Source organism: Monodon monoceros, unplaced genomic scaffold, assembly GCF_005190385.1.
Source record: "Monodon monoceros isolate NGI ecotype Baffin Bay Population unplaced genomic scaffold, NGI_Narwhal_1 Super_Scaffold_9, whole genome shotgun sequence".
NCBI classification, from domain to species: domain Eukaryota; kingdom Metazoa; phylum Chordata; class Mammalia; order Artiodactyla; family Monodontidae; genus Monodon; species Monodon monoceros.
This window is the reverse complement of record NW_021703786.1, coordinates 30,254,857-30,275,975: the sequence shown is the minus strand read 5'-3', so window position 1 is coordinate 30,275,975 and position 21,119 is coordinate 30,254,857. Positions and strand designations below refer to the sequence as shown.

Below are 21,119 nucleotides of genomic sequence, written 5' to 3'. Positions count from 1 at the left end.
GATCATCCACTTATCGAGAGGCAGTCTTGCCCAGGGGTGAGTGGCGCCAACCTCGGCACCTGACTGCCTGGGTTCACCAGCTGGGTGACCTTGGACAAGTCACTCATCTCTAAGTGGAGAGGGTAACAGAAGCCACCCCACAGTGTTGGTGTGAGGATTAAACGAGTTAGTGTATGAGTTGAAGGGCCTAAGTGGCTAGTGGTTCCAGTATTAGCACAGCTCTGTGAATGTTATCTGGCTCGAGGCTCAGTTTGGAGAATCTTGGCACCCTCAGGTGAGGGCAGGTCCCAGCAGACAGTGGGATACACAGAGCTGGAGCTCAGAGCCTCACGTCTGGGGAAGCAGGCAGTGTCCATCCCGGAAGTGCCGGTCTGCAGGGCAGTGAGCTGGGAGGTGGGACGGTGGCACCATCATAGGCCAGCCCAAGAGGCTTGCAGACACCAGCTGGGCCTCTCCCTCCAGTACCATCTGGCCCAACTCCTTGATACCCACACCAAGCAAGGTGCCTCAGAGAGAGCAGGGACATGGCCCCCGGCGGGCCGAGAGCAGCATGTCCTGTTTCTTCGGCTTTGGTACCTGGGAAGGAGCTGTGTCTGTGGACAGATGCTCTGAACCCCCTGCTGGGGACTGATTGTCCGAGGGGCAGCTCTGGTTCACCACGGGCTCCATGCCAAGCAGCAAAGGGGCCAGGTGGTGCAGTGGTTGGGGCGGGGACCCTGGAGCCAGGCGGCCTGGGTCTAGATGCCAGCTGTGCTGCTTCCTCACTGAGTGACTACAGAAACGTTACTTAACCTCTCTGCTCCTCAGTTTCCTCATCTGTAAAGTGGGCGTTGTAATCACCCCTACACCCAGACTGGTGGGCTGAGTGAGTTAAATTGCTTTGAATGGCACCCACACACAGCTGATGCCCTACAGGGTCTGCCTCGCCTTCGCCTCAGCCTCCTGACGACTCACAGGTGGGCGCTGTTCCCACTCTGCAGGTGAGGAAACTGAGGCCTCCAGGCGTGCACAGCCTGAGAACCTGGAGGGGGCACCGGCTGGGGATGCGGCTGCCGGTTCCGTCTGCCCACAGCCGTGTGGCCTCGGGGTGCGGCCTTCCGTCTCTTCACCTGTGCCGGATGCCGGGTCCTCAGGCCTGTTGGGAAGACAGAGGTCAGCTGGCAGTGCCAGCAGGGCCACTGAGGACCAAATGAGGGGACTGCGGGACCCACTGGGCGCCTCAGGAGGGAGGAAGTGACTCCGAGGAGACAAGGGGACGTAAGCTCATGTTAAATTAAAACCCCTTCCTTGAAAATACCCTCGAGGCCCTGCCTCCCCTGGTGAAACCCGCTGGCCGCCCTTCCTGCCTGGGCCACCCTCCCCCACCCCAGGCCCTGAACAAACAGTGTGTTCCTGACCAGCTGCCCCGTCCAGGGCCAGGCGGTTTGGTCTTGGCTTTTGCATGGCTGGGCCCCTGGTGTCAGGTGACAGCCGCACAGGGAGGGCCAGGTTGCTGCCACCGCCAGGAATCTGGGCTGACCACACCCAGTACGGGGCAGTGCCTCCCTGTCCCCCAGCCCACCCCCTGCACACCCTCCCACCCCGTGCCCCTGGGCAGCCTTCCTTCCTGCCCCCCCAGCAAGTGCTAGGGACTCCTCAGCCCTCCATCTTGGACAGGGTCCCCCCTTGCTGGGGGCAGGACAAAGGGCCCCCTCGCTCTCAGACAAACCACCTTTGCTGTCTCCCTTCCGGGAACCTGAAATGGGGTCCCGGAGCCGGTGTGAGACAGACGGGCTTTCTCTCTCTCCCACACCGGGCTAATGTTGCAGTTGGACGGCTCCCAGAAATCTCTCCTTTCCCAGCTCTCTGTCAAAAGAGTTCATTGTTCTCTCTTCCCTTGGCAGAGGTCACCTGAGCCAGGTAGCAGGGTGGGGGCAGTGCCAGGTAGGCTGGATGCTGAGCTCAGGAGGTAGGGGAGGACACCCCACTTTGGTCAGCCTCCTAGCTTGAACCTGAGCTGGAGGCGGCTGGGGTCTCTGGCTGGGAGGGCCGGCCCTGGAACCCGGGCCCGCTGTCCTGGGCGGAGGGCTGATCGGGGTCGCTGTGTGCCTTGGAAGTCCACAGCAGGACCCCCCTGGGGCTGAGCGCCTCCTGTGTCCCGGGGGCTGCTTTCTTTAAGGGAGGTCAGATACCTTCTATGCTCCGGGGTCCTGGAACTGTGCCTAAACCCTAAACCAGCCTGGAGGGGTCCCTGTCCATGTGGACCTGCTGCTCCAGTGGGGGGAACCACGTCTTAAAAGGCTGTTAGGAGTCGGAGGGAGGGGGAACCAGGGGATGGGAAGGGCACCCCACCTTGGGAGGCAGCCGGAGCGCAGGCAGAGGGGCCTCGTGGAAACTTCCTGCTTCCCCAGGCTTCTCGGGCCCTGGGCGTCCAGCTCCTCCCCGTTCCCCTCAATTAACTGACCTCTGTTCTCTCCCCATATCCAAATCACTCCCTTCCTCATTCCCAGCAAGACCCCCTGGGCCTCTCGTAACTGGCCTGGGGTCCCCGCACCTCCTTTCTTGACCAGTTCCCTGACCTCATGACTCGCTTTACGTCATATCATGTTGCCTCATTCAGGGATTGTGGGTCTTATTTGCATGTTGAAGCCGGGTAGCTTCCCCTCTAGGACCTGGGGAATCCCCTGTCACCACGCTATTTACATTTGAATCCACCCTCTTGGCCCCAGCCAGTTAGGGTCACCATGAAGCTCCCTCCCCTTATTTTGTTTTTGAGGGAGCCTTGGTCAACTTGGAGAAGATGCCCTGAGGGATATGAGGGAATGAGGGAGAACCTTTGAAGGAAGGCATGAGGGAGAACCTTTGAAGGGAGGCATGAGGGAGAACCTTTGAAGGGAGGCAAGGTTTGTGTGCGCCTTGAGGCCAGCTGAGCCCTCCAGCGGCGGTCAGGTGGTTGTCCTGAGGCTCGTCTTGTTGGAGCCAAGGACAGCCCCGCTCAGCGCAGTCATTCGCATCATCCCGTTTACCGTGAAATGAGGCAAAGCAGCTCGTCCTGTCACCTTTTAAGTGGTATTGGGGATTCTAAGTTTCGTGGGCCTGACTCAGTTCCTGTTCTTTCTAAACCAGCCTATGGAAAAGAAGGTGGTTCGGGAGTGAGGGGTGGCACAGTGTCCTCAGGACCCTGAAGAAATGAGGAATGAGTATGAGTGACTGAACGATGGGCCTGACCTTTGTCTCCCTCTGGGTTAGGGAAAAGAGCTGATCCGCAGCAGGTATGACTCAGGGGAGATGTTAGGAGAACTTCCTGCCAGCGAGTTGATAGGATAACGTGTGGCCTGAGCACCTGACAAAAAGCTGCAGACTGTTTTCTCTTTGGCTTGACTTTCCTGCTGATGCCCGAGGTAAAAATGTCTAGGGTAGCACCTCGGTCCCATAGGAATATAATATGAGACATATGTAATTTAAAATGTTGTAGAAGCGCATTATAAAATTTTTTAAACAAGTAACATTATTTTGATAACATATTCTGTTTAATCCAATATATCCAAAATATTATTGTTTCAACATGTAGTCAGTAGATATTAGATTTTTTTCTTAGTATTTTTTTGTTGTTGTTAATACAAAGGTACATTTTTTACTTACAGCACATCTCAATTTGGCCATTAAATTTTCTTTAGGAATATGTGATCTATGTTTAGAGTTTGGAAGATTTACAGTTGAAAGAGGAGATTCAAAGCTTTGGTCTGCCTGACTCCAGCCCCTGTTCCTTTGGAACCCAAGAACATACCTGGGAAGTTTTCTAATTACTGAGTTAAGGATCCATCCTTGAATTTAAGTTAATAGAAATTAAATAAAATTAAAAGTTCAGTTCCTTTGTGGCACTTGCCACATTGCAAGTGCTCAGGATCTACACACGGCTTGTGGCTGTTATACTGGCCACCAGGCTCCTGCTGGGTGTTTCCCCCAGAGTCCTCCAAATTCCAGACACTGTGATCCTAAGCTGCGGCTGCTGGGGATGATGGGAGAATGCTGTCATCCCAGGAACCTTCTCTGGAGCTCGGGCCTCTGACTTCCCGAGGCCCCAGCAGCCTGGGGCCAGCCAAGGCCTAGTGGGGGCTCCTGGGGAAGCTCGTCCCACACCGAGTCAGGAGCCCTGCCCTCCTTTTCCTGGGAAATGTTTACATTCCAGATACCCTGCTATCTCCCCAAGGCTTTTCCAGGCTCTGCATTTTTTACATAGCTGAACAGAAACCTGGGGGGTCCGGGGGTGGGGGGTGGGGGTGGGGAGGGCTCCTGCTGGTGTGCTGCTGCCCTCCCAGCTGACCCTTCCAGGTACAGCCATTTGCAGGGCAGACTGTGTTCCTGGCAGAGAACCAAGCCTGTGGGGCCCTCACACCTACGTGTCCCCAGAATAGGCACTCTTTGGAGCTCTCATCCCTGGGCCAACCCCAGCACAGGGCCCCTCTTCCACGAGCCACTGGCCTGGGTGGGCAGGCAGGCAGGCAGCAAAGCAGTTGGGTCTGCTAAGCTGTCGCTCCAGCTGTCACCAGGACTTATCTGTTTCTGCTCCTTGGAGGCCAAGTGAAGCCCAGAGTAGAGCCTTGGGCCTAAGGAGAGCTGCCTCATTGGGACACCCTTTTTCTGCAGGGCAGTCTCCATGGTTTAAAAAAAAAAACACAAAACTTTGAAATCGCTGGCTGGCATCCTCTGTCCTGCTCGAATCTATAGCTCTACAGGTTCATTATCCCCTGGCGGGTTGGATGGGGTGGGGCAGAGTGGGGTTAGCTGACTGAGAAACAACTGAAAACCTTCCCGAAGATGGTTTGTCAATCTCAATCTCTAGTGCTTACATCCATACCTCTTTAATCTGTAATTCCACCCCTGGGACACCTGCCTAAGGAAATACTGAGTTGCAGGCAGAGATTGGAGCCCAAGAATAGTCATCGATGCAACTGGCAATTACAAAACCTCTGAAAACAAAGTAAATGTTCAATAACAGAGGCCTGGTGCGTTAGGGCACCTCCCCCTGAGGAATATTCTTCAGCCGTTTAAAAGTCGTTTTAGGGAGTTCCCTGGTGGTCTAGTGGTTAGGACTCGGCACTGCCCGTGGCCCGGGTTCAATCCCTGGTTGGCGAACTGAGATCCTGCAAGCCATACCGATACCGTGTGACGAAAATGAAAAATAAAAGTCGTTTTACTGCTTTTAACAGCCTGGGCTGGTTATAGGTGGAAAGACAGACCACAGAGCTATGTGTCTGTATGTATATTCATGTGGCATGGTCCCAGAAAGGTCTCTGGGGTTTTTTTTTTGTCCTTTCCTATATGTTTTTATTTTATTCATATTTTTTATTTAAAACATTAAAAAATTATATATATATATATATATATATATATATATATATATTGGCCTTGTCGCGCTACATGCAGGATCTTAGTTCAGGGATTGAACCTTCACCCCCTGCAGTGGAAGCGCCAAGTCTTAACCACTAGGACCACCAGGGAAGTCCCAAAATCTAAAAAAAATTTTAATACCCTTCCCCCTGGTAATCACTAGTTTGTTTGCTATATCTGTGGGTCTGCTTCTTTTTTGTTATATTCACTAGTTTGTTGTATTTTTTAGATTCCACATATAAGTGATATCATGCAGTGTTTGTCTTTCTCTGAGGTGTCTGTTTTTAAGTATAGGCCCATACACGCTTACAGTCGGATACACACCCTTGTTAGGAAGGGTTACTCCAGTTTGGGGAGTGTGGGTGATTTTGTCTTCTTTTTCAAACTCCTTTATATGTTCCAAGTTTTCTACAATGTGTATTATTTCTATAAGAAGAACTGAGCCAAGGTATGTGTCTGCAACAACACTCCAGAAGCTTCCTCCCTGGGAAGATGGTGGAAGAGAACTCATAGTGGCAACGAGGCACTTGAGACAGAGCAAATGTTCAGTGCTGGAGGAGCCTCGGGTGGCCCAGAGTCGGGAAGGGCAGCTGTGGGTTCCGTCGGACCCCAGGGGCCCGCCTGGAGCTGCAGTGCAGCTGGGCTTCCTGAGCCACCTGGTGCCTCTCCTGTGCCAGCCCCGCAGAGCTTCCCCCGCACTCCTGCAGGAGGGCTGGGTGGGTGGCCCACAGTACGGGTGGTGGAGGAACCAGGTCAGAGTTCCTGGAGAGCAAGGGGCCAGCACGGTGTCCCGGGAGAATGCGCTCCCAGGGAGCATCACATGGCCAAGGACCGGGTCAGGAATGGACTGAGGGTGGGGCCCAGGTGGGTCCGGGTGGGGACCTGAACGAGACTGAATTCCTTCTTCCTGCTGGGGGTGGCTCTCTGCTGCGGCTCCTCCCTCCGGCACTGACCCCCTGCCCCCGGCCATGGAGGGGCAGAGGGGACGTGTCTACAGGCCCATGCCTGCCTGGTTCTCGTTGCAGACGGTGGAGCATGGCTTCCCGCACCAGCCCAGCGCCCTCGGCTACAGCCCCTCTCTGCGCATCCTGGCCATTGGCACCCGCTCCGGAGCCATCAAGCTGTATCCTTTCCGTTCTCCCAGCTCCCACCCAGGGATGCCCTGGAAGGGCCAGGGGCCTTGGCATTGGTGAGATTCAGGAAGGACTCCCCCAACTCTCCATAGAAAAGCAAGTTGCAGATGACCCCTCTTGTTCCCGGGACGTTCCAAATACCCTTTTAGGAGTCAGCCCCGAATGCAGTAAGTGGAGGCCGGGGATGGGCCCCACCCCCAAAGGATCAGTAGACTGGGCCCAGGGCTCAGTCCAAACCAGAGACGGGGTGGCCTTGGGTTAGAGGAGCTGTGCTAAGCCAGATGCTCTTCCAGATTCTACCCCCGACCCTGCACACACCCCGTGTACACACACACACACCGGAGAGGAGAGTGGACTCCTAGTTGGTGGGGACAGTCCTTCCCTGGCATGAGGCTGGACGTGGTCCAGTGGGTCCATTTCAGAGGCAAGGCCACAGGTCCCAGGATGGGGAATCGCTGCTTGGGTCCTCTGGCCTAAGGCTGCACTACGCGTCTGGGAGTCCCACCCCTGAATCTGGCCTGAGCCCCCAGGGTGAGCGAGGGTGGGACCTAGGGGAATTGGGAGGTGGGGCACCACCCGTGGAGAGCCCAGCTGCCACCTCCTCCAGTAAAGCTGTAACTCCCTCCACTGCTGCAGGGCAGGTGCAGGGAGCCTGGGGGTGCAAGTCAGCAGCACGAGGTTGCCGGGGGTGTGTACACTGGAGGGCAGAGGCCCAGCTTCCACCGACTCAGCCCTCCCTTAGGTGGTTAATCATTGCCAGGCCACGGCCATATCCTGGTTACGATTCTCAGCACCAAGGCTCACGGCCATGGCTGCCGTAGGTGGGCCCACGGGTGCCCTGTGCGTCTTCTCACAGGTGCCACCACGTGGTAGCTGACAGTCTGTTGCAGTTCAGGTTATGGGTTTCAGTGGGGCGGGGGACAGGGGGACAGTGAACAGCCTAAGAGTTGCCAGGATAATGCTTCACCCCTCCTGGCTGCGACAGCTCTCCCTGGTTGGCTCACTTTACCCTCAGGGGTCAGGTTACTGGCCCGGTGCCTTCAGGGCAGGCCCCCTGCTGTCCCCTCCCCCCCCCAAACACCCCCCCCCCCCCCCCCCCCCCCCCGCCCCCAGCAGCCCTTCTCTGCTGCTGGGTATTTACACTTCTTGCCACGTGGGCCCAGCGGGCAGGCCGAGGGGTGGGGTCCTGCCTTGTGGAGCTTTTCCTGAGCCTGCTACTCCCAGCTACGGTGCCCCAGGGGTGGAGTTCATGGGGTTGCACCGTGAGAACAATGCGGTAGTGCAGATCCACTTCCTGCCTGGCCAGGTGAGGCCCCCCTGCCCCCGTGCCCTTCTTACTTTCCCATCTTCCAGAAAGGACGTATGGAAAGGCAGTCGTTTGGTGGCCCTGGGTTTGGTGCTGATGGGAGGACCCGGGACAAACCCGCCTTTCCCCAGCTGCGGTTCACGGCCACCCTAACAGGAGCCGGGGGTCTCTTGGTTCTGGGGCTCTTGGAAATGACCCGCACAGGCTGGGCCGCCCCAGTGTGTAAAGGTCACGGTGAATGCTGTCCCTCCCTGGTTAACGAGACAGCACGCTTCTGCCCCGTTTCCTGCCTAGTGCCAGCTGGTCACCCTGCTGGACGACAACAGCCTGCACCTGTGGAGCCTGAAGGTCAAAGGCGGGGTGTCGGAGCTGCAGGAAGATGAGAGTTTCACGCTGCGTGGCCCCCCAGGGTAAGAACTCAGTCTTCTTGCTCTCCTAGCCAGCCTGACCCGTGCACCAACTCCAGGGTGCCCTGGGAGGAGCTGGCAGGGCTGTGGCCTGCCTCCCCCCATCCCCTACGTGGGAGGCGCCAAGGGATTTTTTTCTGCTTCTTAGCCTCAGCTCTCTGCCATCTGTCTCCTGTCTTGGCAGAAAAAAAAAACAGCATGTTTGTCCGGGCCTGAGTAGCTGGACCCCATCAAAGGACCTCACCGGCCTGCTTCCCCACCGCAGGCATGGCCTTCCCTGGGGCCGCTGAGGGAGTGGGGGATCCTATCTGTGGGTCCCCCCTGCCTGGGCAGGGCCAGCTCACGGGCCATCATTCCCTCTGCAGGGCCGCCCCCAGTGCCACGCAGATCACCGTGGTCCTGCCGCATTCCTCCTGCCAGCTGCTCTACCTGGGCACCGAGAGCGGCAGTGTGTTCGTGGTGCAGCTGCCGGCTTTCCGCGCGCTGGAGGACCAGACGATCAGCTCAGATGCTGTGCTGCAGCGGTGAGCCCCAGGCCCGGAGACCCTCGTGCCCTAAGGAACCTGTCCCCTCGAGTGGCCTTCTCCTTTCCATCCCGGTTATGCCTCAGGAGCTTATGATTTCTCTCCTGGGAGGTCTGTAGGGATGGGAGGACAGACTCTCAGCTCTCCACCTGTCCCCCCAATTGAGAATCTCACCCCCAAAAAAGAGTTAGCATCCCAGCACTAAAAGGGGTCTTGGGAGTAACTTGTCGCCTCATTTAAAAGGAAAACAAGGCTCAAAATGACTGTGCAATGATAGCAACTCTCAGTCCAGTGTCCTCGGCACGGGTACCGCCTCTTTCAGAGCCCCGGGGCTCCACAGTGGGGCAGACGGGGCCCAGGCCTGTCTGCATCAGCTTCTGCTGGTGCTTGTGCTTTGGAGTCTCTGCCCACGTTCGTTTGCATGCAGGCTCCATGGCCCCGAATCCCCGGCGGCCACAACCTGTAGGTTTCTTGAGACCGTTTCAGAATCTTTGCTCGTTAATGGTGGTGTCCGTGGGAGAGAGGGAGTCAGATCAGGTCTGGGTGTGGAGGGGATGGAGGAGTCCAGCAGGAGCCCACGGGAGCCAGGTTGATGGCCGTGGAGTGTTCTGCAGTGAAGAAGGGCAGGGAGAGGGCTTCCCTGGTGGCGCAATGGTTGAGAGTCCGCCTGCCGATGCGGGGGACACGGGTTCGTGCCCCGGTCCGGGAAGATCCCACATGCCGTGGAGCGGCTGGGCCTGTGAGCCATGGCCGCTGAGCCTGCACGTCCGGAGCCTGTGCTCCGCAACGGGAGAGGCTGCAACAGTGAGAGGCCCGCGTACCGCAAAAAAAAAAAAAAAGGGCAGGGAGGAGGCCAGTGTGCTGGGCTGTGGAGCTGCTTCATGCCCGACCTTCCTAAGGGCTCTGGACCAGGCTTGTAACACTCATAGTCGTCAGGCCCCGGGTGATGGTCAAGCAGGGCTGGGCATTGCTGGGTTGGGAGGATTCCTGCTTGGGGCCGGGTCCTTCTGAGCACTGGGCATGGTAGAGTCAGGGCAGCGTGACCATGGTCAGAGCAGGACTGTTTACAGGGTGGCAGGCCCAGCTGGTGCTCAGCCGGGGCGCCTGGCCTGTGGGCAGGACGGTAGAAGGACCTGCTCCTCAGTGTGTGGCGGTACCAGTGCCCACCGTACCCGCACCGGTGGGAGTCTAGTCGAGGAGGAGCCCCTGCTGGGCTTTCCCAGCCTGGGTGCCCTGGGAACCCCTCCTGTTGGTCTAAATCTTGTTCTAAATGTAGAGGGTTTGGTTTGGGTTTGAGCGTAGAAATGCCCTTGGGATCCAGGCTGTTTCCATTTCCTACTCGCCCTGCTCGGTATTGGCGTTTGGTCCTGTGCCTGCCACCTCATGGTCTTCTGTTGGTGTAGCACCTCCAAACTTCACATCAGCATTCCAGGCCCAGAAAAGGAGGAGGGGGTCAAGGCTCAAGACCAGGCCAACTGATATAGAGAGTTTTGTTTTGTAGGTCTTAAAAACTTTCTTTTTTTTTTATGAAACACCAACACCTTGCCGAAATGCACTAGGGTTGAATGTACAGTTTAATGGATTCTTGTTAAGTGAGCGTCTCTGCAGCCAACTCTGGGCAAACACAAAATTTTGCCAGCCCCCCCCAGGGTCCCCCACCTGCCCTTCTCTGTCACAGCTCCCTCCCTCCCCCAGAGGTAACCACCACATCGACTTTTCTGGAAACCACTTCCTTGCTTTTCCTTATAGTTGTGCCACCTGCGTTTGCATCCTTACGGGGTTTTCTCTATCGCTGCCCTGTTCTATGCGTTGCTTCTCTCTCCCCTTGATGATGTATCCTGGCAGCCTTTCCATGCTGGCACATTCCGTGCCCGCTGCTTCGGGGATGCCGGGCATGGCTGTGCCATGCTCTCAGCCATGCCCCATCGGTGGACGGTGACGTGGGCTCACGGTGCTCCCCTCGCCCAGGTTGCCAGAGGAGGTCCGCCACAGGCGGGCATTTGAGATGGTGGAGGCTCTGCAGGAACATCCTCGGGACCCCAAGCAGATCCTCATTGGCTACAGCCGGGGCCTTGTCGTCATCTGGGACCTACAGGGCAGCTGTGTGCTCTGTCATTTCCTCAGCAGCCAGGTAGGGGTGCCACATGGTTCTCCCAGGCCCCACATAACACATCCAGCCCCCGTCTGAGGCATGGGGGTGCAGGCGATGGAACCGCACCCCTGATCCCAGCCTTCGCGCACTCTCTCTCCTTTCCCACCGTGAAGCAACTGGAGAATGTCTGCTGGCAGCGGGACGGCCATCTGATTGTCAGCTGCCATTCTGACGGCAGCTACTGCCAGTGGCCCGTGTCCAGTGACACCCTGCAACCGGAGCCCCTGCACAGCTGTGTGCCTTACGGTCAGTGCTCTGCCCGCCACCTGGGACCGCCTTCCAGTGAGCAAGGCGCTGTCCTCTCTGGCCCCAGTCGGTCTCTCCTGCTTTCAGGTGTAGGTGTCCAACTCATAGAAGCAAAACCTGGGGCCCAGAGATGGTGAAGGCTGTGTCCGAAGCCACACAGCGGGTTTTCTGACACGCGCTGTGACTTTCTCTGGGAACTGCTCACAGCAAGACTCCCGAGCCTAGATCTGCTCCGCAGGTTTGCGGGATCTGTGCTGCAGACCCGCGGGCCTCTGAGAGCGGGAGGGCCGTTCAAGGTATTTCCTTTTCTTTTAGGCCCTTTTCCTTGCAAAGCTATTACCAAAATCTTCTGGCTGACCACCAAGCAGGGGTAGGTATCAGTGCTCTGTCCTGTTCCCTTTCTAGAGCTTTCCTGGGGAGCTGGAAAGGCTGCTCAAACCTCTGCCTGGGGGAGATGGTGCCTAGTGACTGCCTTTAGGTCTCATATCCGGGTCTCCAGGGAAGGGAGGGGGGTGCTGTTCATACCTCTCTCCGACTAATTCCTGAAAACTCATTCCCATTCTTTCCCTTCCACCCTCCTGGAGAGATGATTCAGATCAGCAGGTTCCAAACTCTGTCTTAGGATCAGACCTGTTTCTTCAAACAGAATCATACAGGGAGACCGGATGTATAAGCAGAAAAGGGGGACAGAGGGCACTCTGGTTGAAACGGGAGTGGTGGCGGAGACTCAAAGCCTGCAGCCTGCGTGCTCCGCTGCTGGCCCCCAAGTTCTCCAGGGCTGTTGAGTTGGGAAGAGACGGGGGTCCGCTCCAGCCCCTCCTGGGAACCTTGAGTGAGCACTTACACTGAGGCCAGCCCTCAGGCCAGGCCCTGCTGCAGAGGCCAGTCACAGGGCCACCCCACGGCTGGCTCAGCCCTTGGCTTCTGGGGCGGCATCAGCAGCCCACCCCCTGCTCTTCTGTGCCTGCCAGGTTGCCCTTCACCATCTTCCAGGGCGGCATGCCACGGGCCAGCTATGGGGACCGCCACTGCATCTCAGTGATCCACAACGGCCAGCAGACAGCCTTTGACTTCACCTCCCGCGTCATCGACTTCACTGTCCTCATTGAGGCGAACCCTGAGGCTGGTAGGTGAGCGGGAGTGAGTGTGAAGGGCAGGCCACCAGGAGGTGTGGGGATCCGGCCCACCCCCATCCATAAACAAAGAGGAAGGGCCTGCAGGCATTCCCAAAGCTGCCACCCCTGAGTCCCTAAGTCCCACTGCACCTCTTCTTTGTGTCCCCGAGGCTGCTCCCTCTCCTTCCCTGCTGGCCTGTGGCTTGTCCTTGCTGGCCATGCCTCCCATCCACCCCAAGCTCTCTTTGCCCTTCCCCAGCTTAGCTGGGACTTGGCCCAAAGGTGGGCAGGTCTGCACTGTTGGGCTTAACACCCACCTGGCTGAGGCAAAGGGCTCCTGGCCTGGACATGGTGAAGCCCTCCTTGTGGGGTGGGGCAGGTAGCAGTGTGGGCCAGCTGAGCTGGTCTCCTGGAACTCACCCAGGCCAAGAAAGCCCTGAGTCAGCTTTCTAAATTGGGTGACAGGCAAGACCAGAAAGGGCTGGTGTCAAAACCTAGAGAGGAGGCCTGGCGGGAGATCTCCAGGAGGGCAGGCCTCCTCCCTAGGTGACTCTGACCTGACAGGCCCGAGGCCTCCAGGTGAGGGAGGCAGGCCTGCTCAGGACACCCTGAGCTGTGTTCTCCCAGCCTCACCAGTGGCCCTTTGGAGGGAGACTCTGAACCTGCTTTTCCTCCTTTCTCAGCCTCTTCTTCCCTCCTCCTACCTGACAGCATGGTGGGAGCCAGGGCCAGTTTTTGGTCGATTCTTTTAGATTTTCTATATTGATGATCATGTCATCTGTGAACAAAGACGGTTTTACTTCTTTCTTCCCAATCTGTATGCCTTCTATTTCCTTTTCTTGTTTTATTGCATTAGCTAGTACTTGAAAATGAGTGGTGAGAGGAGGCAACCTTGCCTTGTTCCTGATCTCAGTGGGAAAGCTTCACGTTTCTCACCATTAAGTATTACATTAGCCATAGGTGTTTTGGGTTTTTTTGTGTTTTTTTTTTTTAGCGGTACACGGGCCTCTCACTGTTGTGGCCTCTTCCGTTGCGGAGCACAGGCTCCGGACGCACAGGCTCAGCAGCCATGGCTTACGGGCCCAGCCGCTCTGCGGCATGTGGGATCTTCCCAGACCGGGGCACGAACCCACGTCCCCTGCATCGGCAGGCAGAGTCTCAACCACTGCGCCACCAGGGAAGCCTGCCGTAGGTTTTTTGTAGATATTCTTTATCAAGTTGAGGCAGTTCCCCTCTATTCCTAGTTTACTGAGAGTTTTTTTTTTTAATCATAAATGGATGTTGGGTTTTGTCAAATAGTTTTTCTGCATCTATCGCTATGATCATGTGATTTTTTTTTGGCCACACCACACGGCTTGTGGGATCTTAGTTCCCCGACCAGGAATTGAACCCAGACCCTTGGCAGTGAAAGCATAGGGTCTTAATCACTGGACTGCCAGGGAGTTCCCAATTTCTCTTTTTTAGCCTCTTGATGCAATGGGTTTCATTAATTGTTTTTCGAAAGTTGACGCAGCCTTGCATACCTGGGATAAATCCCACTTAGTCATGGCATATAATTCTTTTTATGCATTGTTGGATTTGGAGCTTGCTTTTAAAATGTGGGTGCCCTGGCTCCAACCCTAGAGCCTCAGATTCTACAGGGCCAGGCTGGACAGACTGCTTCCCAGTGGCTCCTGCAGCCCCTGACCCTTGGCCTGTCCCCACAGCCCTTGATGACCCCTATGCCCTGGTAGTGCTGGCTGAGGAGGAGCTGGTCGTGATTGACCTGCAGACGGCTGGTTGGCCGCCGGTCCAGCCTCCCTACCTGGCCTCCCTGCACTGCTCCGCCATCACCTGCTCCCACCATGTCTCCAACATCCCCCTGAAGCTGTGGGAGCGCATCATCGCTGCTGGCAGCCGACAGAACACACACTTCTCCACCATGGTAGGTCTGGCCCTGGCCCCAGCCCCGCCCCAGCCCAGAGCCAGGCTCGCCCATGAACTTCTCCGTCATCTCCTCCAGGAGTGGCCCATTGACGGTGGCACCAGCCTGGCCCCGGCCCCACCCCAGAGGGACCTGCTGCTCACGGGGTAGGTGACGTTGATCGTACTCTCCTGCCTAGTGGGATGTGTGGGGTGGGAGCAGAGCTCGGGGGGTGTGCGTGCCAGTCCCGGGCACCTCTGGCCCGGCATCCTTCTCACGGGCGGCAGGCGGGCTCTGCCCACAGGCACGAGGACGGCACAGTGCGGTTCTGGGATGCCTCGGGCGTCTGCTTGCGGCTGCTCTACAAACTCAGCACAGTACGGGTGTTCCTCACCGACACAGACCCCAACGAGAGCCTCAGTGCCCAGGGTGAGGATGAGTGGCCCCCCCTCCGCAAGGTGAGGCCCGGAGCCTGGGAACCAGGGAGGGCGGGGATGGGCCAGGTCCAGCGCTTATGGCCCCTCACGGAGCTCTTCTCCCTTGTCAGGTGGGCTCTTTCGACCCCTACAGCGACGATCCTCGGCTGGGCATCCAGAAGATTTTCCTCTGCAGATACAGTGGCTACCTGGCTGTGGCCGGCACAGCAGGGCAGGTAGCAGGCCGGGCTGGGCGTGCGGAGCCGTGGGGAGGGCTGATCAGGTGACTTTGGGCAGCGTCCAGGCCCACGAGCTTCCTTCTCAGTCTTGGGGGGCAGCAGGGCCAGGAACCAGCTTCCTGAGCGCCCCCCTGGTGCATCACCTGCCCCTGTGGCTCTGACTTCTCCCAGTGAATAGAAGTTCCCTGATCCCATTAGAGGGAGGCCTTTCTCCTCCAGAAATCAGGATTAAGAGCCAGAGGTTGGGCACTTCTGATCCTTGGCCTTGGCGTGGATCTTGGGTCCTTTGCCGCCCCTGCCGTTAGGGTCCCTGAGGTCCTGCCGTCCGTCCCTTGGTGCCGGGGGGTGGTTCAGCCCATCTGCCGCCCTGCCCAGGTGCTGGTGCTGGAGCTGAATGACGAGGCGGCGGAGCACGCAGTGGAGCAGGTGGAGGCCGACTTGCTGCAGGACCAGGAGGGCTACCGCTGGAAGGGGCACGAGCGCCTGTGTGCCCGCCCAGGGCCCGTGCACTTCGAGCCCGGCTTCCAGCCCTTTGTGTTGGTGCAGTGCCAGCCCCCGGCTGTGGTCACCTCCTTGGCCCTGCACTCCGAGTGGCGGCTCGTGGCCTTCGGCACCAGCCACGGCTTTGGCCTCTTTGACCACCAGCAGCGGCGGCAGGTCTTTGTCAAGTGAGCAGACCTCCCGGGGTGGCCGGGTCTGGGGTTGGTGCCTGGATTGGCAAGGTCCCTTAGGCCCTGGCCACGCTGATGGCCCATGGTCCCCCCAGGTGCACGCTGCACCCCAATGACCAGCTAGCCTTGGAGGGCCCGCTGTCCCGTGTGAAGTCCCTAAAGAAGTCCCTGCGCCAGTCCTTCCGCCGGATACGTCGCAGCCGGGTGTCCAGCAGGAAGCGGCGGCCTGCTGGCCCTCCAGGAGAGGTGAGGCCGGGGCCGGCCACGAGCCCGGGCAGAGCCCGGAGCAGCCAGCGGCAGGTCCCCACCACCCCTCCCTGCCCCGCCTGCTTTGGCCACAGACACGGGCTCTGGGCCACCCCCGACCCCCACCAACCCTGTGACCTCGGATCCGTCGCACTGCTTCTCTGTGCCTCGGCTTCCCTAAGTGTGAAAGTGTGTAATGCCTCAGGGCCACGTCCTCAGTCAGTATTACCAGGCAGGCGGTGGCAGGGGCTGTGGCCAGTCTTCCCGGAAGGCTCGCTGTTGAGCAATCTGATGCCCCCGGGAAGGAAGGCGAGAGCCCACCCTCAGGCCTGGCCCACTCGACTGCAGGTGCAGGAGGGGAGCAGCAGGGCAGAGAGGACTGGCCTGCAGAACATGGAGCTGGCGCCAGTGCAGCGCAAGATCGAGGCCCGCTCGGCGGAGGACTCCTTCACGGGCTTTGTCCGGACCCTCTACTTCGCTGACACCTACCTGCGGGACAGTGAGTGGCCAGCTTGAGGTGGGGGGCCCTCTGGCGTGAGGGCGTGTCAGAGGCTGCTGGCTGGTGCACCCCTAAGAGGGGTTCCCCCTGTGAGCAAGGGGAGACTGGAGCCCTCACCCGCCCCTTTCCCTCCCGTGCCTGGGTCTCCGAGTCTGATCGCCCTGGCTTCGTATCCAGGCTCCACCACTCTCTAGAAGTGTGACCTTAGACGTGTCACTTAGCCTTTCTGGGTCTCGCTTCTCCCCCTGTAAAATGGAGGGATAGCTTCCTCCTAGAGTGGCTGCGAGCGTTGGGACGTGCCACATGCCTGCTGGTACCCAGTAGGCCCTCTAGAAGCTCTCTGGCTGTTTCTCTTCTCCTGCCAGGGCAAGGGTGGGCTGAGGGCTGTCTGCTGCTGTATCTCGAGGGCCGAGCTGTCCCAGGTTTGGGATTATCTGCATGGGGCTCTGGGTTGTCAGAGAGCCTTCCCAGCCTTTTTCGTCTACACCCAGGAGGTAGGCAGGGCCCACAGCAGCTCCATTTTACAGAGGAAGAAATTGAGGTTTATGAAAGTTTGCTGACTTGACCTTGGAGTCACACAGGTAGTGAGCCAGGTCTCCTGGCTCCCCCTGACACCCAGAGCCAGGGGTTAGATGTAAACCTTTGCCTCCTGGCAGGCTCCCGCCACTGCCCCTCGCTGTGGGCTGGCACCAATGGAGGTACCGTCTACGCCTTTGCCCTGCGCGTGCCCCCCGCTGAGCGGAGAATGGATGAGCCGGTGCGGGCGGAGCAGGGTGAGTGCTGGCCGGGGGGAGAGCACTTGTCTGCCTCGGCTGGGAGCGGGATGATGTCTCCAGCCTCGTGCTCCGCCCAACCACCAGCCCCGTCGCCTACCTCCGTCCCTGCAGCCAAGGAGATCCAGCTGATGCACCGAGCGCCCGTGGTGGGGATCCTGGTGCTGGACGGACACAGTGTGCCCCTTCCCGAGCCCCTGGAAGTGGCCCACGACCTGTCAAAGAGCCCCGACATGCAGGGAAGCCACCAGCTGCTTGTCGTGTCGGAGGAGCAGTTCAAGGTGCCTTATGGGAGGAGGTGGGGTCCCCCAGGAATCCCCAGCACAAATGACAACGGCTGGGACTCACTTAACGTAGTGTTTGTAGTTGCTGTGTGAGGGCTGCAGAGGCACAGGAAAGAAGCGGGGTCTTGATGGAGCCCCCGGGCCCCAGGGTCAGTGGTGGGGACACTGAAGCAGGACCTGTGTCTGGGGAAGGGACAGAAAACACAGACAGGGACTGGCGTCCTCGCAGTCTGAGTGCAGCGACCACACATCTGAGGGCCAGGCCCAGCGGCAGCATCGGGCAGGGAAGCGGGAAGTCCTCGTTTGACTGGATGAAGCTCTGCAAACTGGTCTGGCTGCAGGTGTGACTGGCTGCCCTGTGCCCTAGGTGTTCGCGCTGCCCAAGGTCAGTGCCAGGCTGAAGCTGAAGCTGACCGCCCTGGAGGGCTCGCGGGTGCGGCGGGTCAGTGCGGCCCGCTTCGGCAGCTGTCGAGCCGAGGACTACGGGGAACATCACCTGGCTGTCCTCACCAACCTGGGCGACATCCAGGTGGTCTCGCTGCCCCTGCTCAAGCCCCAGGTGCGGTACAGCTGCATCCGCCGGGAGGACGTCAGCGGCATCGCCTCCTGCGTCTTCACCAAATATGGCCAAGGTGTGCAGGCGGTGGGCACGTTGGGACCTCTGCCCGCAGGGCTGCGTTTGGGGCTCCTGCTCTGCTGCGAGGGCTGCTGGGAAGGGCAGTCGGGGGTATTCCGGTCAAGGCCAGGCTCCTCAGGCAGAGAACTTCGGGAGCCTCTGGCCCCTAATCCCCCCTGGGGGGGCAGCTCTGTTGGCAGCCACAAGGTCTGGGAGACTCAGGCTGGCCTCACCTGCCAGGCTTCTCCATCCACCAGGTTTCTACCTGATCTCACCCTCCGAGTTTGAGCGCTTCTCTCTCTCCACCAAGTGGCTGGTTGAGCCCCGGTGCCTGGTGGATTCAGCAGAAACGAAGAACCACAGCCGCCCCCGCGACGGGTCGGGCCCTGAAAAGGCCTCGGGCAAAGCCAGGTGGGTAAGAGGCCAGGTGGCCTTTGCTCCAGCCCCTCCTCACCCCACCCTCCCTGGGGTGCCCCCTGGGGGCTGGTCAGAGTCCCCTTCCCCCGTGAACTCAGCCCACCCTCCCAGCTCTGCCTCCTTGCCCCGCTTTGTATGCCCCACCCTCCCACGCAAGTTCGTCAGTCGACCTCATTCTTCACGGGACCAGGGCTTTCCAGAACGGGGAGCCTAGTGGCCCCCCATCCTTACTGTCTCTTCTCCACAGGAACTCAGGGAGCCAGAGTGATGGAGAGGGTAAGACAGGCCTCTTGGGGGCCAGGGGCGTGTGGGGGCCGAGGCGTTGTGAGCACACCTGGGGAGGGAAGGGGATCCCAGGTGAGCAGGCGGTGTTCGGGCTGGGAGTCGAAACAGCTTCCCTTCCAGTCCTGGGTTCAGGCTTCAGCAACCCCACCCCCAGAAGCAGGGAGCTGGGGCAGAGGAGGGCCCAAGGCTCACCTGGCCTGGCCTCTGCCTTCCAGAGAGGAGGTCGGGCCCTGTGATGGAGCACGCTCTGCTCAATGACGAGAGTGAGTCAGGGCAGGTGCTGGTGGGCTGGCTGGCAGGGGGGATGTGCGGGGCGGGGGGTGGGAGCGTGCTTGGAAGGCCAGGGTGGGAACGAGGGCCGTTTTCCTGAAGGAGGGCAGGCCCGTTCACCCCATCAGTAGAAGGGGCAGAAAGGGGGGTGTCTGGCCCAGCCCCAGCTTGCCTCACCACGCCTCTGCTCCCCACCCCTGCCCCCCTGCCCCGCAGGAGTCCTGAAGGAGATCCAGAGCACGCTGGAGGGAGACCGAGGGTGAGTGACTCTCAGGCTTGCAGGGCTGGGCCCCTGGTGCCGGGAGACGTTCCAGGGGAGCTCTGGGAATGAGGGTCCTTGTCTGCAGCCCCCGTGGACGGTGACGGCCCTGTCTTTGCCCACGCAGGAGCTGTGGTGATTGGCGTTCTCAACGAGTGGCCGTGGGGTACGGCCTCAGCAATGGGGGAGGTAGGGGCTCTGGGTGCTGCTGCACGGTGGGGTGGGGCACGCTCCTAGGGAGGGATAGGAGGGACAGGAGCCCCTGTCCCCGCTCCCCAAGGCCCTTAGGCCTATCCCAGCCCTGACACACACCCCCACTTGCCCGAAAACCTCCGTGTCTGGGCTCAGGCGGGTGACTGAGGCCCCCGTCCCACCCAGGATGCTCCTGAGTTGCTGTGGCTCTATCTCCTTCTGCACGACGAACACACACTACTGACGGCTCTTCCTGGGGGCACTGCCCCACCTGGAGAGGCCCGTACACTGGGCCGTGCAGGGGCTGGGGGCACCCCCAGTGCCCACCCTGCTGCTGCTTCTGGCCTTGGGAGAGGAGGGACCCCAGGCCCCTGGGGCTCTCCCTCCTCGGTCCTTGACCCTCTCGGTCCTTTTGTCAATGTTGCACAGTTTTTATCCCCGTCTCCCCGCTTTTTGTAGTGGGCTGGGTTTTAAATTATAAATGTTAACTGCCTCCGGGTGAAAAAGTTTTTAATAAACACCTTATTACCTCTTCACTGGACTGGCCCAACGACTTTACTTTTTTAATTGTGCAGAGATTTTCCACGTAAATAGAAATGATCGTTAGCTGGTTCCTTGCCTTTGCCCCTTGGGTCCGTCCCCTGGACCAGGCTGGTGCTCAGGAGAATCTGTTTTTTAAGCTCTTTGAATCAGATCAAACTGTATCTGGTTGTGTCCGAACGCTATATGCCTTCTCTCTTTGGGAATAAATGGTAAAAGTTAACTGAACTGAGTCTGACTGCATCCCTGGGTGGGGGGCAATGGGAGGCCCCTAGCTGCCCCTGGCTGGCCTTCCCTTGCTGTTCGGAGGGGAAGATGCACACAGTATCTCAGGCCCGATGGCTTCTTCCGGACTTCAGGGAAGGACTATGGGGTGCTGCTGAGGCATGGGGGGCAGTTAAGGTCTTTATAAGCCCGGGGTTTGATTCTACTTGGGCTACATCTTTATTCACCTGTCTTCACTGAGCACCAGCTATACGCCAGGTGCTTGGGGTTCAGAGGTGGCCAAGACAATGTGATCCCTGCCCTCGTGGGGTCCTTACGAGTGCAGGAAGTGTTAAGACGAGGGAGATCTGGGGGCTTGTGAGAAATGTGCCTGGGGAGGTGACGTTAAGTGTGACGGGAGAGGTGACCGGGAGCTGGCTGGGCAGACTGTTCGGTGCAGAGGACTGGGGGCGGGGAGGTACAGCAGCACGAGAGGGAGTGTTCTGCTCGCCGTAGAACGAGTGAAGAGCTGAGGGTGGCTAGCAGGAAATGAGCTGAAAATGCCAGGGCCAGTCCAGGAGCCTCGTGAGGGTGAGGGCACTGCCACGGGCCGCAGGAACCCACCCTGGCCTGAGTGCGGAAAGGGCCTGTTGGAAGGACACGGATTACTCAGGGAGCAGAGGAGGAGCTGAGGCCCAGGTCCCAGGACGGACACACCGTGGGAGCATCCTCTGCACCCACCCTCCGGCCCAGCACGTCCAGCTCAAGAGTCGCTGCATTTTGGAACTTGGACCACTCAAGCATCCCTTGTTTCTCCTTAGAGGAATAGTGGGGGCTTACTGAGATGGAGCCCCAAGAGCCGCGAGGAGTGGGAGGGACAGCTCCCCAAAGGAAGAAAATGCTGTCCTGGGAAGAAGTGGAGAAAGGATGCTGGGCAGATAAAGGCAAAGCCACGGGCGTGGGGGAGGTGGGGAGAACTGCTCCCTCTGCAAGACAGTCTGGACTCCATCCTGAGACAGCGGAAGCCTTTGAAGGACGTTTTTTTTCTGCCG

General features: G+C 58.8%; 1 protein-coding gene across 14 annotated transcripts in view; it reads left to right on the top strand.

Moving 5' to 3' along the window:
• LLGL2 (LLGL scribble cell polarity complex component 2) overlaps positions 1 to 19,859 on the top strand; it is a 33,553-nt gene extending 13,694 nt beyond the window's left edge. For 8 of the 14 annotated variants that reach the window (XM_029212278.1, XM_029212276.1, XM_029212275.1 and 5 more), the window contains 23 exons: positions 6,396 to 6,493; positions 7,728 to 7,809; positions 8,104 to 8,219; positions 8,582 to 8,740; positions 10,709 to 10,871; positions 11,006 to 11,138; positions 11,454 to 11,508; positions 12,110 to 12,264; positions 13,960 to 14,323; positions 14,461 to 14,614; positions 14,704 to 14,808; positions 15,187 to 15,479; positions 15,578 to 15,728; positions 16,077 to 16,227; positions 16,884 to 17,000; positions 17,115 to 17,281; positions 17,652 to 17,916; positions 18,158 to 18,311; positions 18,565 to 18,593; positions 18,818 to 18,865; positions 19,089 to 19,131; positions 19,259 to 19,297; positions 19,510 to 19,859. In XM_029212278.1, the coding sequence (XP_029068111.1) occupies positions 6,396 to 6,493; positions 7,728 to 7,809; positions 8,104 to 8,219; positions 8,582 to 8,740; positions 10,709 to 10,871; positions 11,006 to 11,138; positions 11,454 to 11,508; positions 12,110 to 12,264; positions 13,960 to 14,323; positions 14,461 to 14,614; positions 14,704 to 14,808; positions 15,187 to 15,479; positions 15,578 to 15,728; positions 16,077 to 16,227; positions 16,884 to 17,000; positions 17,115 to 17,281; positions 17,652 to 17,916; positions 18,158 to 18,311; positions 18,565 to 18,593; positions 18,818 to 18,865; positions 19,089 to 19,131; positions 19,259 to 19,297; positions 19,510 to 19,567 (3,099 nt within the window). In that variant the 3' untranslated portion in view covers positions 19,568 to 19,859. Of the gene's footprint in view, positions 1 to 6,395; positions 6,494 to 7,727; positions 7,810 to 8,103; positions 8,220 to 8,581; positions 8,741 to 10,708; positions 10,872 to 11,005; positions 11,139 to 11,453; positions 11,509 to 12,109; positions 12,269 to 13,959; positions 14,324 to 14,460; positions 14,615 to 14,703; positions 14,809 to 15,186; positions 15,480 to 15,577; positions 15,729 to 16,076; positions 16,228 to 16,883; positions 17,001 to 17,114; positions 17,282 to 17,651; positions 17,917 to 18,157; positions 18,312 to 18,564; positions 18,594 to 18,722; positions 18,866 to 19,088; positions 19,132 to 19,258; positions 19,321 to 19,509 lie in introns of those variants that run through there. The other 6 variants (XM_029212281.1, XM_029212282.1, XR_003791989.1 and 3 more) reach the window with 6 other exon arrangements.
• Positions 19,860 to 21,119: the final 1,260 nt, after the last annotated feature.